The 13,292-nt window shown below is 59.9% G+C and overlaps 3 protein-coding genes across 6 annotated transcripts; 1 reads left to right on the top strand and 2 right to left on the bottom strand.

Moving 5' to 3' along the window:
* Nucleotides 1–1,975: 1,975 nt before the first annotated feature.
* Nucleotides 1,976–3,511, bottom strand: SPA17 (sperm autoantigenic protein 17). 2 transcript variants are annotated; one of them, XM_064634438.1, is made up of 4 exons: nt 3,436–3,511; nt 2,951–3,123; nt 2,577–2,647; nt 1,976–2,444 (listed from the first exon to the last, which is right to left on the bottom strand). In XM_064634438.1, the coding sequence occupies exons 2-4, from the start codon at nt 3,102–3,104 to the stop codon at nt 2,388–2,390; spliced, it is 282 nt and encodes a 93-aa protein (XP_064490508.1). In that variant the 5' UTR covers nt 3,105–3,123; nt 3,436–3,511; the 3' UTR covers nt 1,976–2,387. The 2 variants fall into 2 exon arrangements, with proteins under 2 accessions (XP_064490508.1, XP_064490507.1); XM_064634437.1 differs by lacking the exon at nt 3,436–3,511 and having other exon boundaries at nt 2,951–3,302.
* Nucleotides 3,512–3,526: 15 nt separating this feature from the next.
* On the top strand, nt 3,527–8,956 carry SIAE (sialic acid acetylesterase). Of its 2 annotated transcripts, XM_064634425.1 has the most exons (11): nt 3,576–3,687; nt 4,071–4,217; nt 5,049–5,213; nt 6,217–6,380; nt 6,449–6,587; nt 6,673–6,856; nt 7,146–7,255; nt 7,339–7,472; nt 7,690–7,844; nt 7,923–8,118; nt 8,195–8,956. In XM_064634425.1, the coding sequence occupies exons 3-11, from the start codon at nt 5,054–5,056 to the stop codon at nt 8,468–8,470; spliced, it is 1,518 nt and encodes a 505-aa protein (XP_064490495.1). In that variant the 5' UTR covers nt 3,576–3,687; nt 4,071–4,217; nt 5,049–5,053; the 3' UTR covers nt 8,471–8,956. The 2 variants fall into 2 exon arrangements, with proteins under 2 accessions (XP_064490494.1, XP_064490495.1); XM_064634424.1 differs by lacking the exon at nt 4,071–4,217 and having other exon boundaries at nt 3,527–3,687.
* PANX3 (pannexin 3) lies at nt 8,946–13,260 on the bottom strand. 2 transcript variants are annotated; one of them, XM_064634433.1, is made up of 5 exons: nt 12,117–13,260; nt 11,309–11,451; nt 11,006–11,220; nt 10,202–10,866; nt 8,946–9,374 (listed from the first exon to the last, which is right to left on the bottom strand). In XM_064634433.1, the coding sequence occupies exons 1-5, from the start codon at nt 12,295–12,297 to the stop codon at nt 9,313–9,315; spliced, it is 1,266 nt and encodes a 421-aa protein (XP_064490503.1). In that variant the 5' UTR covers nt 12,298–13,260; the 3' UTR covers nt 8,946–9,312. The 2 variants fall into 2 exon arrangements, with proteins under 2 accessions (XP_064490503.1, XP_064490502.1); XM_064634432.1 differs by lacking the exon at nt 12,117–13,260 and having other exon boundaries at nt 11,309–12,100.
* Between the last annotated feature and the right edge of the window lie 32 nt (nt 13,261–13,292).

Here is a 13,292-nt window from a genome sequence, read left to right as displayed (position 1 = left end):
AAACACAGCGTGGCCCCCCCAGCCAGGCACCGGCACCCCCGGCCCACCCGCACAGCCCAGCCCCGCCGCTGCTCCCAGGGCGGGTTTGCTCACCCTGGGGTCGTCGTTCTTGGGGGCCTGGTGGTACTGACCTTCCTCTTTGCCATCATCTCATCCCTGTCCCACTGACATCACTGTCACTGTTCCTGCCACTGTCACCACTGCTGCCACTAGCCCTGTCCCCATCCCTGACCTCATCCTCATCACCTCCATCACCTTCTCCATCCCCACCATTTTGCCTGTCCCCATCTCCATCACCATCCCTGTCATGATCTCCATCCCCATTCCTTGTCCCCTCCCCTGTCCCCATCCCGATTCTTGTCCCCATCTCCATTCTTGTCCCCATCATCATTCTTGTCCCCATCCCCCTCATAAATCCCCATCGCTGTCCCGATTTCCAGCTTCAACCCCATCATTTCTGTCCCCATCCCTATCCCTTTCCCCATCCCCATCATCACCCTCATCCCTGTCCCTATCCTTAGCCCTGTCCCTTTCCCATCCCATCTCCATCTCTGTCCCCAGGGCCATTCCAGATGGATGCAGGTGGTGGCACCCCTTGTGCCCTGTCACCCCAAGCTCCCCAGGGCACCCAGACATCCCGCTCCCCATCCCACTCCACCCCATTCCATCTCATCCCAGGAACATCCCACCCCTGCCCCCCACCATGACCCACACTTGGAGGCTGATGGGGGTCACCCCCACCTCGCATCACCCAGGCACACAAATCCCTCTCCAGGACATGCTCCCAAGCATCCCTCAATTCTTCCACCAGCTGTTGGCACCCTACTCTCCCTGCTGGAGACGCTTTTCCACCGCCACCTCTTCCCACCAGCGTGGCTGGGCGTGTGGGGAACAGCTCTGCTCCAGAAAACCCCGCTCCAGCTTCCAGAAGAAGCCTCGGCAGCTCTTCTGGGATCCTTTTCCCTGTTTTCTTAGACCGTGCAGGTCCATCGCTGCCTGCTCCGATCAGAGGAGACAGCGCGTCTGGGGGAGCGAAGCGGGAAGGGTTTTCGGGGTGATTCATCCATCAAGGATCTGGGAAGTTAGCCCCAAAATTAGGATTAGTCCCTCAATTAGTCCCCAAAATCCGCTCCAGCCGTGGCCCCCCGGTCCTGGCAGAGCCACCAAGCGCCGCCGTCTCCCGCAGGCTGCGGCTGCGGAGGAGGGACGTGAAATGCCAGAACATTTCTAATCATTAACGGAGGGTTTTGAGCCCATTCCAGGCTCTGCATTTTTCCTCCCTGGGTCCCTTCATCCGGGTGATGCTTTTCCAGGTGCTCCAGCACCTCCAAAATATGAATTTCAGAGAGAACAACTCAGATTTCGGGAGGGGAGGAGGACGGGAAATCGCAGCTGGGCAAGACCTGCCGGGAACATCCCGCCGCTGTGGTTTGAGATGGTTGGCACTGAGGTGTTAAAAAATCCTTTAAAAAAAAAAAAAAAGGAAAGAATCCTTAAAAACAAAATGGGAATTGGATGCTGGAAAGATGCCCTGGGCGGGCAGCGTTGCCGGCTGCCGAAGCAGGAGCCGGCAGCCGGCGAGGCGGTGCCGGAGTGGGGGTCAAGGCGTAGCTGGTTGGCATCAGCCCCGGCACGGGGTCCCCGCCAGCTTTTTTTCCTCATTCCTCCTTCCTGTTTTTCCCAGGGGAGCTGCCATCGTGCCCCGTGCCGTGGGCGAGCGCCGCACACGGCCGGAGAAAACAGGAAAGAGGGGGGAAAAACAGGGTGAGCACGGGTGGGGGGCTCAGACCACCCCCAAAAATAGAACACAAACCCCATCACTAATTGTAGGGAGGGGATTTTGGAACCACTCCAGGTGGGAAAACGTGAAGTTCACCAGTTGCAGTGAGACTAGGGGAGCCCTGCACGCCCCCCAAAATTCCACAGAGGCATCTGAGCTCTTGGAGGTGGGTAGGAGAGGAGCAATGTCACATCGTTTCTTCACGCCGGGATGTTATTAAGTTTCTTCCAACCTCCAGGGATGCAGGGGCCTAAATATAGAGGCTAAAAATATCAACCCGTGCTCAGCTCAGCCCCAAACCCGGGAGTTTTTGGGGAGAAATCTCAGGTGAGCAGCGCTAATAATGGTCAGGACCTCATTAATAAAAGTCCTCATTAAAACAGCGCCACAGGGGTGGGATGGGAGCACTCAGGAGAAGGGCAGGAGCCAGGGTGGGATCAAGGGTTTTTTTTGGTTTTGGGGTCAGATGGTGGGAAATGGGATATTGGGGGCAAGCACTGGGGTCATGTCCCTGGGGAGGTGTCCTGGTTCATGAGGGTTATGGGAATGTGCACCCCCTGGGTGTCTCTCTGGGCATTTTGGGGTGGAATCACGGCGTGTCGGTGCCCTAGGTGCTCTCTGCTCCCCCTGGTGCTGCCCCCGTGTCCTTGGCCTCCTTTGGTTCCTGGAAGAAAAGCGGGAAATTTAGGTGGTAGGGGACAAGGGTGGCGGAAACGGGGTGGGGGCAGGGAGCCAGTGCAGCCCTCGGCACCCAGATTTCTCTGGAGGGGCCTGGAAGGGAGGGTGGCCTTCCTACCTGGGAAGGGGGCCAGGTGAGGCGGTGGTCCTCCAGCAGGGCTCCCCACGCCACCGGGTCAACAGCACCAGCTGGGGAAAGAGGAGGCTTGATGGGCACATGGGCAGGCACGATGACATGGTGATGGGCACAAATGGAAGGCCTGATGCCACAGGAAATGGACATTTGGGGCAGGCACAACACCATGGGTGGTGGGCACATGGGGCAGGTGTGATGCCGTGGGTGCTGGGCCTCAGGAGAGGCCTGATGATGGGCACGTGAGGCAGGACTGACACTCTGGTGATGGGACGTGGGGCAGATGTAATGCCACACAGGCTGGGCAGGCAGTGCAGCATGGAGCAGTGTGGGGATGGGTGTTGGGCCGGGCCACTCACCCTCTCTCTGCTCCAGCAGCCTTTGGAAGTGCTGAGCTGCAAAGGCCACCACGTCGCCGGGCTGCTCCCGCAGCACTTCCCGCACCAGCCCCTCCAGCAGGTTATGGAAGCCGGCGGGCACCCTCACGATGGTGGTGGAGAAGGGGACGGACATGGCCGCTCTCCTGGACTCCCTGCGGCAGAACAGCCTGGGATTAACCCCAGCCCGCAGCCCCCGGTGCCACCGGGCAGCGCCGGGACTCGAACCCAGGGCCAAGGGGGTGCGGGGAGCGCTGAGGAAGGGGGGCAGCGCCGCCGCTAGGGGGCGATCCCCTCTGCGCATGCGCAGCGCGCAGGGCACGGGGAGGGTGGGGGGGCGAGAGCGGGGAGGCCCCCGATGTCCCCCCGATGTCCCCACGGTGTCCCCACAGTGTCCCCAGCGCCCCCCTGGGTCCCTCGGGTCCCCCCGCGCTCCCAGTTTCCTCCCTCGGCCTCTGCTGTCAGACCCGGCCCGGGCCGCGCCGCCGCCTCAGGCCGTGGGTGCGGACGCCGTCGCTTGGCAACCGCAAACAGGCCACGCCCTCATGCGGTGGCCCCGCCCGCGGGGCGGGGCGAGGGGCGGGGCCACCGGAGGGTCCGGGGCCACCGGGGGGTACCGGGGGGCACCGGCGCCCTCACAGCCCGTCGTGCCCCCGGGATGGCGGCGTGGGCGCTGCTGGCGCTGCTGGCTCTGCTGGCTCAGGCTCCGGCGGCAGCAGGTAAAGGGCTGGGGGGGGTTCACCCTCCGTCCCCCTCCCAGCCCCGCGGGCAGCCCCTGCAGCGGAACCCCACTTCGGGGCACTTTGGCACCCCAGCAGCCCGGCCTCCATGCCCTTGGCCTTTCCTAACCTCCCCCCCCGGCCAGCTTTGGTGCCCATTGCACACCCCCTGAGCCTCGCTTCGGGGACCTTGGCCCCCCCCCCAGCCCCGCTTTGACGCCCAGTGCACCCCCAGACCCCCTTCGGTGACTTTGCCGCCACCCCGAGCCCCCCTCTGGTGCCCTCCCAGCCCCTCTTCCATGCCCTTGGCACCCCTGCTTAGCCCAGCTTTGATGCCCTTGCCGGCCCCCCAGCCCCTCTTTGACACCCTTTGCACCCCCAAGCGCTGTTTCAGTGCCAGATGCACTCCCAGAGCCCCAGTTCGACGCCCTTTGCACCCTCTGGGCCCCACTTTGACACCGTTCACGCCGCACCCCCTCCCCGGTGCCCTTGGCCCGGTGCTGCCGCCGTGGGACGGTGCTTTACGTAAGGTGGGAGCCACATGCGGCTCCTCGGCCGTGTCTCGTGGGCTTTCCTCCCTTCCCTCCTCCCTTCCCTCCTCCCAGCTGCTTTTTATAGCCTCCACTCACTTCCCTGGCGTCTCAGTTCTAATTTTTTTTTTCTTTTTTTTTCTCCTCCGACTTGTTTTTTATATAACTCGTTCTTCCCGGAGCCTCGTGGCAGGAGGCAGCGGGACCGGCGACGCAGCTGATTCCCGGGGGGCTGAGGAATTCTGTTCCTTGCTTAAACCCCAGCCTGGGATGAGCTGCGGAGGAGATGGGGCTCCGTGAGCTCCAGCTGGGATCCCTGCCCCAAATTGCCCCTCAAACATTGCCCCAAGCCCTTTTCAAACATGATTTTCTTTTCACGCCCCAAAAATGCAGCTTTTGGGGCTGCCAGGGCTTAGCCCTCTGCTTCCCTCCCTGATGAAGGTGTCTTTGCCAGTGCCACATGCCTGGTGTTTCCCATCCCACCCTTGCCAAACTTTTTTCCCAAGGGAAAAATACATCAGAACATATCTATCAGCAAGGCTGGGCTGGCAGAGAGGCTCCCATGCTGTTATTAGGGGAATTTTTACCAAAACCTGTGTCCAAATCTATGTAACACAAGATGTAACACCCTCTCTGTGCTTTGGGAGATGAATTCTTTCCTGGGGACTTCAAGTCCTGTCGCTTCCTCATCTCTGGGGTGATTTTAACCACTTACAGCTGTCCAGGAAGCTGTAAATTGAGCGGATTCTCATATAATCTGTGTTTAAGAGGGAATATTTAAGAGGCTGTTTTCCTCTTGGAGCTGATGTTTGCCCTGTCTGGTGATTCCAGGGGGGATGCTCAGCTTTGCCTCCTACTACGGCGACCACATGGTGCTGCAGAGGGAGCCGGCGGGGGCCGTGGTGTGGGGCCACGGGGAGCCGGGGGCTGTGGTGACCGTGACTCTCTCGGGGGCTGAGGGCCTCGTCATCACGAAGAAAACAGCACAGGTTAAAGGTCAGTCCTGGCCCCTCACCAAGGACTGGGGGCCGTTGGTTGTGGTGGCCGAGGAGCTCGTCCGAGCCCACACCAGAGCGGCCAGTGGGGTTTGTCGCCACTCCGGGTCTGTCTCCTGGGGGTGCAGAGGCGATGGTGACTTCTCCACATCATGCTTTCCCCTCTGCAGGAGATCTGGGGGCTTCAGCCGTCCCTGCCAGCGCCAGCCTTTGCTCACTTTGGTTCCCAGCAGCGGATCCCGTGGGCGCCCAGCCGGAGCCGAGCTGCCGCTGGAGTGGGTGGCACTGCACAGGCTGGAGCCGAGTGGCGAGGCTGCTGAGGGGAGAGGGGGATCCAGCTCCTCTCCCCATCAAAAACGTCTCTGGGGAATCTCCAGAGCACTCCTGGCTTCTTTTTCTATCTGTGCCCCCTTGGGATCTCTAAGCCCTGAAGGATGTCGCCCGTGCAGGCAGAGACTTCCTGGGGGCTGAGAGGGCTCAGGAGCACCTCAAATCCCAGCTGCTTCCCTGCTTAGAGAGTTGGGGGGCTGCTCATCACCTTTGAGGGGGCAAAACCGCTGCCCAAGGGCACCTCCACAAGCTGGAGAGCCTGGAGATGTCTTATGGGAGAGCAGTGATTCCAGGAGATCTGCAGGATCTGGCCCAAAAATCCATGCTAAGCTCCAGCAGAATATCTTCATGCCTCAATTCGGCACCTCTAAAATTAGCCAGAGACATCTCGGTGTCACACACACCAAGCTGCTCCTGTAGTCCCAGTTCCTCCCAGCAGCTTCTGCTCTGACACACATTTGTTTTCCGGATTTTCTTTTTTAACCCCTAAATTCCTCCAGGAGGAAAGACCCTCTGATGGCAGAGAGCTTCCAAAATCCATTTCCCCAGCCTAGCTTTGTGGTGGGGAAGCTTGTCCATCCCCACTGGTTGTTGGCCGCTCATCCAATATCCCTGTGAAGGTCTTGAGATCTTTATAGGGCTGGTAGAAGCTAAGCACCATCCTCTTCCTTCAGGACCTTCTGGGACATGGACAACTGTCCTGGACCCGATGGATCAGGGTGGTCCCTATGCACTGACGGCCGAGCAGGGCTCAGAGAACGTGACACTGCGGGACATCTACTTTGGGGACGTGTGGCTTTGCAGTGGGCAGAGCAACATGGCAATGACAGTCCTGCAGGTAAGGCCCCACAGCATGGATCAGGCAGGGATCAGGCAGGGAAGCACCTCGCACACTCCCTTCCCCAGGTGGCCAACGCCAGCCAGGAACTCGCCGCCGCCGCTCGCTATCCCCACGTCCGCATCTTTGCCGCAGCGCCCGCCCGCTCCGACGTGGAGCTGGAGGACCTGGAGGGGATTGCCTTGCCATGGTCCATCCCCACGGCTGGTGAGTGCAATGTGCCTCCAAAAGAAAGCCTGGAAACAGCTTTCCTCCCCCTTTTTCCCCTTGCAGCCCACTGTTTCTTGAGCAGAAAACCTGGGCCACGGGAATTTCACCTACTTCTCGGCTGTGTGCTGGCTGTTGGGGCGCTCCCTGTACGAGGCTCTGGGGTCCCCTGTCGGGCTGGTGGAGGCGGCCTGGGGGGGAACACCCATTGAGGCCTGGTCCTCCCGCCAGGCTCTGCAGGCGTGTGGGCTCCCAGAGGACACGGGGAGGTGAGAGAAGGTGCTTTGGAAACACCTCTTGCCCTGCACCACACTGCTTTTGGGGAGTATCCGCATCCCTTCCCACCCCACCTCCTCTCCTGCTGTCCCCTCTGTGCGTCATTTGTCCCCCTCTGGATAAAATCCCCTCCCATGCCAAGAGCATAGGGCAAATCTAGGTGGGTGGAGGGGGAAGATGAGGCCCCCAGAGCTCCCCTTTGGCACGGTGCTTGCTTTAACCGTGCAGGGTTAAGCCCCCCTTGTGCTTTGCAATCCCTTTAAGCTCAGCTCTGTCTTCCAGCACCTCCCCACACTGGCATCTCTCCGGCCCACAAACACCATCCGTGCTCTGGAACGCCATGATCCACCCGCTGCTCAACATGACCCTGCGGGGCATCGCTTGGTACCAGGGTGAGCCTGTTTGCATCCCCCCGGGGTGGAGCAGCCCCCGCTGTCCCACAGGGCTCTCACTGACCCTTCTCTCTGTGGGACAGGTGAGGCCAACGCCTTCCTGCACACGGACCGGTACAACTGCACCTTCCCCGCGCTCATCGCCGACTGGCGCCGCGCTTTCCACGCCGGATCAGCCGGACAGACGGAGCCACTCCTCCCCTTCGGCTTCGTGCAGGTTGGGGCCGTGAGAGGCAGGACACCCATGGGGTTGCCCAGGAAGATTTTACCCACCCTTTCCCCCACTGGAGGCCACATCCAAGCTGGCAGCAGGGAGAGGATGCTGCAAACACACGGGCAGGTCCTGCTGGGTGCTGAATCCTGGGCAGGGGCCAGAGTGGCCATTTTTGGGAGTGATGGCTAAGCCACTCCCCCGTTCTTCCCCTGCCTTGCAGCTGTCCACCTACCGCCGTGAGAGCCCCGACGACAGCTTTGCCCGGCTCCGCTGGCACCAAACAGGCGACCTGGGGGTTGTTCCCAATGCCAGGATGCCCGGCACCTTCATGGCCGTAGCCATGGATCTGGGCGATGAGCACTCTCCCTACGGCAGGCGAGTCCCGGGCCAGGGTGAGGGTGTAGGGATGAAGCTTTTGGGTACCAACCCCATCTCCCTCCTCTTCCTTGGCAGCATCCACCCTCGGGACAAGCAGAACGTGGCACACCGGCTGCTGCTGGGCGCCAGGGCTGTGGCGTACGGGGACAAAGACCTGGTTTTCCAGGGGCCATATCCCACCCGGGCCGTCCTGGAGGTGACCAGGGGGCTGCTGAACGTCACCTACAGCCAGGAGCTCATCTGCCGTCAGAGGGACGCACGGTCATTCGAGGTGAGGGGTAGGAAATCCTCCCCGAGGGGTTGGGAGAGGGGAAGGCCACGCTGATGAGTGTTTCTCCCCTCCCCAGGTGTGCTGCTCCAGCCAGGCATCCCCGTGCCGGTGGCTGCCGGCACCGGTGGTGGCCGTGGGGTCCCGCACGGTGACACTGGCCCTGGGTGGCTGTGGGACGCTGGTGCTGGGCCTGCGCTACGCCTGGGCCGAGTGGCCCTGTGAGTACCAGTCCTGCCCCCTCTACAACCCCCAGGGGCTGCCTGCACCCCCCTTCCTGCTGGACACCCTCCCCACAGGCAGCACCGACGGAGGGAGGGAGCTGCTTCTCCTCCCTGGCTCTGGGTTCTCCTGAGGGATTTAGGGGAGAGGAGGGAGCTCAGGCTTCTGGGTCCCCTTCCAATCCTGGGAGGCAATGGGCTCGATTACTGTCCTACTAATTAAACAACTTTCCAGCTCCTCTTTGGCTTCAAGCCAAGGCTGCAGGGGGAAAAAAAAAGCCAATTTACAATTAAATTTATGAAAAATGATTTTAAGAGAAGCAGTAGGACACACTGATGGGAGCCAAACCCCTCACTGCTTCTCCCTCTGCCCGTGGAGTGGTCCTGGCTCCCCAGGACACACCATTTCTCAGGGCATGGACTGCTCATCCCCACAGCAGGGTGCTTGTGGGATCCAGGGATCAGCTTCCAGCTGCAGGGTAGAGGGGGGAGAGAGGAGCTCTGCCAAAAACCCACAGCCAAAGACTAAGGCTGGGCTAGAAGAGGGAGCTGTGGAGGGTGTGAGTGCCTTCCACCTCCCTCTGTTAATAAACAATAAATAGTAAATAGTTAATAAACCAGCTTATTTTATTCCTGGATCCTTTTTTCCTTCAGAGGAGTACCCTTTATTCCTCCATCCTCCCCCTCCTGCTGTAACAGCAGGGAAATTTGTGTGGAAGAGGCACATTGTGGCACCCAGTGCTTGGAATAAGAGAACCCAAGAGATTCTGTACAAAACATTGATTGTTTAACCCTCTTTTTCTGGAAAAACATACATAAGAAGGGAAAGCCCAGTTGCAGGAAAAGCAGGTGGGCTCAGCCCAGCTGCCACATCACAGCTGTGTTAGAACCAGGGTAATGCACTCAAGTGATGCTGGAAAGAAGGATGTGGATCAAAGTGGATCCTGTGATCCCAGGATCCCTGCCTGCTCCTGGATCAGGCAGAGCCGAGTGAGTCCCGGGAGGGTTTTCCCATTGTTTCCACTCCAGGCTTCGGTCCTAGACAGGGCAGGAAGAGCAGGCAGTTATTTAACAGGGCGATGGCACACTGGGAGCTGGGCTTTCTCCAGCAGCGTGTGACTGGCCCATGAGCCAGGTGTGCTGGCCCCGTGGTTGCCATGGCAATGAGGATGTGAAATCCAGCTCAATCTGGGTGGTTTTTTTAAACCACAGCTCAGACTGTGTGTTCAGGGCCAGGAACGGAGCCCAGGCCTCCCAGCTCCTGCCTGCAGGGATGGGCTGCCTTACACAGCCGTGGGCACTGGGGATCCCTGTGAGATCCCAAAGGAGGCACCCACCTCCCCAGAACCCAAAGCACATGGGAGAGGGAGCAGTGCAAGCCCCAGGGATGTGGCTCTCCCTTGGAGCCTGGCTCCCTCTCTGCACACAGCCCCACTGTGCCCACCAGTGCCATGCAAACAGGAGAAGGGAGCAGGCACGGCATCCCTGGTATCAGCCCCCCAGGATTTAAAGCTCCCAATCCCACTCAAGCAGGCTGAGCTGCCAAAAACAGGGACCCTCGTGGCCCTGCAGTTTGCCCAGAGCTTGGATTTAAGTGGCAAGCTCTCTGCTTGCTGTTCCTATAGCAACTCCTGCCCACGCCTGGGATTGCAGTAACGTTACATCCCAGCTGCCAGAACCCTCTCCCAGAGCTGTCAGCCCTCACGGTGACCCCCAGCAGCCCCCCAACTACCCCCCAAACACCTCAATGTCTTGGCAAAGGGTTTAGGGCAGCGGTGGACGGATCCAGCCCCATTCCCGAGGTGGGATCTGGCAGTGTGGGAACCAAGAGGAAGAGGGAAGTTGTGTCTACCCAAAGAGCCTACCTAGGGCCGTGCCATTGGAGAGAGCTGTACCACCCTCAGCCTCGGGGGTGCAAGCGTGGTGCTTGGGCTTGGTGGTCTCCAGCCCGGCCAGCAGCGTCATGAAATCGATGACGGTGTCGATGTCCTCCTTGTTGGCCGTGGTTTCCCTCAGGGCGCTGACGGCGTTGAGGCGGCCGAAGGAGGTCAGCTCGGAGATGTTGGCGCGGAGGAAGAGGAGGATGACGTTGAGGTCGTTGAGGGGGCAGGTGAGCATCCTGCGGCTGAGCAGGTCGAAGGCAGGCAGCATCTCGTAGACGGAGAGCAGCCCCTTGTCCCACTGGCAGAGCTGCAGGGCGTTGTAGATGACGACGGGGATAAGGAGGATGTAGACGCTGCCGATTGAGAGGCTGATGAGCTGGAAGATGGAGAAGAAGACCAACTTGCAGGGGATGAGTGGGGGGATGTGGGGCTCTGCCTGGAGCAGCCCTGTTTTGATGGAGCAGCTGAACTCATCCTGGAAGAAGATGTTGAGGTGGAGGAAAACCAGGTAGAGGCAGGTGGCAGCCAGGAACAGGAGCAGCAGCAGGTTCCTTAGGATGTAGATGAACGTCAGGGCGTGGGCGTGCTGCTTGCAGGTCAGGTACCGCTCCAGCAATGGGAACTCAAAATACCTCTCCCGGCGGGCCCTGGAGGCAGAGGGACACAGTGGGAGTGAGAGCCACCCCCCAAACCTCACTGCTTCACCCAAGTCCATCCTGGAACAGCCACAGCCACAACACCCCGAGGAGGGACTCCAAGGGCCGCGGTGACGCAGCAGGGCCTCACCTCTCGTACTCCTCCCAGAATTGCTCTGGCTCAGCACTGGCCTGCTGGACCTTCCTCATGTGCTGCACCAGGCGCACCGAGCGGTTGTAGGATTTATCCAGCTCGTCGATGATGAAGAGCAGGTCGGAGTGCAGGGCGGGGGTGGCGGCGTAACGCCACAGCAGGTACGGCAGGTACATCAGCACCGCCACCACCAGCAGCGAGTAGGGGAAGACCTGGACAAAGGGGATGAGAGGGCGTTGAGGGTGCGGAGTGTGCACCCAGATGGCACTTGGGGGCACCCAGACGTGACTTTGACCCTACCTTGAGAGCCCAGAGGGACTTGGTGACAGCGTGTCCCTCGGCGTCGAAGCCGTGGTGGATGAGGGAGTCCCAGCAAGCCGTGTCGGCGTAGGCAGACTGCTTCCCCGTGAAGTTGGTGGGAGAGAAGCAGCTGATCTGGGAGCCTGGGGTGAGGAGGAGGAGGAGGAGGAGAGTGAACCTCAGCCATGGAGGGTGGAGGAGCACTCCACAGCCAGGAGGGTGATTACATCTAAGGCATCGCTTTGAATTAAAAAAAACCTTTTTCATGGTCATTTTGGAGCTGCTTTTCCTCACTGCTGTGTTCCCGGTAAGGACTTTTCCATCTCTTCCCAAACACAAACTCTTTGTGCACAGTGGTGTGTACACAGTGCCGGGAATTAGAGACCAGCCAGACTGGAGTAAAACCAAATCCCCGGGGGAAGCAGCAGAATGTTGGCCGAGGCCAGATTTAGCCATGACACACCATCAATGCATCCCTCTGTGCTGCCAGCACCCTCCTCCTAAAGAACCCCACGGCACCCGAAGGTGCCGGGCACGAGCAGCTGAGGCTGGGCATCGATTCAGCGCTGCTCCTGGGGCGCATGAACAGCCTAGCATGGCTGTTCCCGGGCTTTCCCAGTGAACAGTGATCCATTAAAAACAATCAATAAACACCCATGACGCAGAACAGCTCCTAAAACAGGACTTCCAGTCTGCTCCGCCTTGGATCACGACATCAGCACGAACACGAGGGGTTTGCCGTGACAACTAAACCCCCGCCGGCGATTGCCCTCAGCCCAAAGATCCCTTTGGAAAAGCTGCGACTCACCGGCAGAGAACTCCCGGGCAAAAGCCAGCGAGACAAGGCAGAGGGGCAGCCCCACAGTGACAAACTTCAGCAGGCGATCGCTCGGCAGCTCCAGCCGCAGGCCCTTGGCTCGGGAACTGCCGGGATCCGGGAGCAGAGCGTCGGAGAGCATGTACTCGGCAGCCGTGTGCGAGAGGGACATCTTGAAGCGAGGAAGAGGAGACGCTGGCAAGTGCTGCTGGTGCCTGGCAGCTCTGGTGTCACCTGAGGTGTGACCGGCTCAGGAGGGAGTTGGCCGAGCTGAGGAGTCCCTGCCGAGCGCTGCGTCCGATGGCTGCGAAGGACAGCTCAGACAGGGCGTTAAATCGCCCTGTAATTACAGGGGAAGCCTTTTCACAAATAGAAATAGAAAATCCCACCCCAGCAGCCACGGCAGCGGGCTGGGGAGGCAGAGTTCCTCCTCGACAGCATTCCTCCCCAGCAGGGTTCCCGCCCGGCTGTGGCCGTTCCCGGCTCCCCGCGGTTTTACACCACTCTCTCATCAGCAGAGGGATTTCTGGCGCCGTGGCCCGAGGGCACGGGGGTGCCTGGCTATTTTCAGTGGGAAGGCAGGGGACAGGGCACTCCCCCAGGGAGAAGCCCCAGATACACAGTGGCCCCGTGGGGTACAAAGAATCCTTTTCAGCACCCAAACCAGCTAGAGGGGACCTGCTGCCCCGCCTTAAGGTCCTGGCACAGGCCAGGAGTCACAAAATGAGTTTTGAGGCAGAACATCAGCTGCAATTCCCCAGATTGTCAATCCCTCCTCTCGCCTCCCTCTCGAGGCACAGGGGAGGAATCTGGCTCCAAAAAAAGCTCCCAAGGGCAAGAGATCCCAATAAGAGGATCTAGAAACAAGGGATGGGGTAACTGGAAGGGGCGGTGGGATGGAGCAGTTTCTCCCAGGAGCACAGTCAGTCCCCAGAAATCCATGCTAACACTGCTGGCAGCACAGAGCAGGGGCAGTCCTGGAGCTGCTCAGCCCAGCCAAGCCAAGGAACTCCCCATGCAGTCTCTCAGCATAGTGAAAAAACTCCACAGACGCTGCCAAATCGCACTTTCGATGGATTTTCCAATGAAGGGACTTTCCAAATCTGAGCTAAACAGCTCTAAAGGGAAAACTGACAGCTCCAGTCCAGGAGGGGCTGCACCCAGGTG

The sequence above is a fragment of the Pseudopipra pipra genome, chromosome 23 (genome assembly GCF_036250125.1).
Source record: "Pseudopipra pipra isolate bDixPip1 chromosome 23, bDixPip1.hap1, whole genome shotgun sequence".
In the NCBI taxonomy this organism is placed as follows: domain Eukaryota; kingdom Metazoa; phylum Chordata; class Aves; order Passeriformes; family Pipridae; genus Pseudopipra; species Pseudopipra pipra.
The sequence above is the reverse complement of the archived record's forward strand: the minus strand, read 5'-3'. Positions and strand labels throughout refer to the sequence as shown.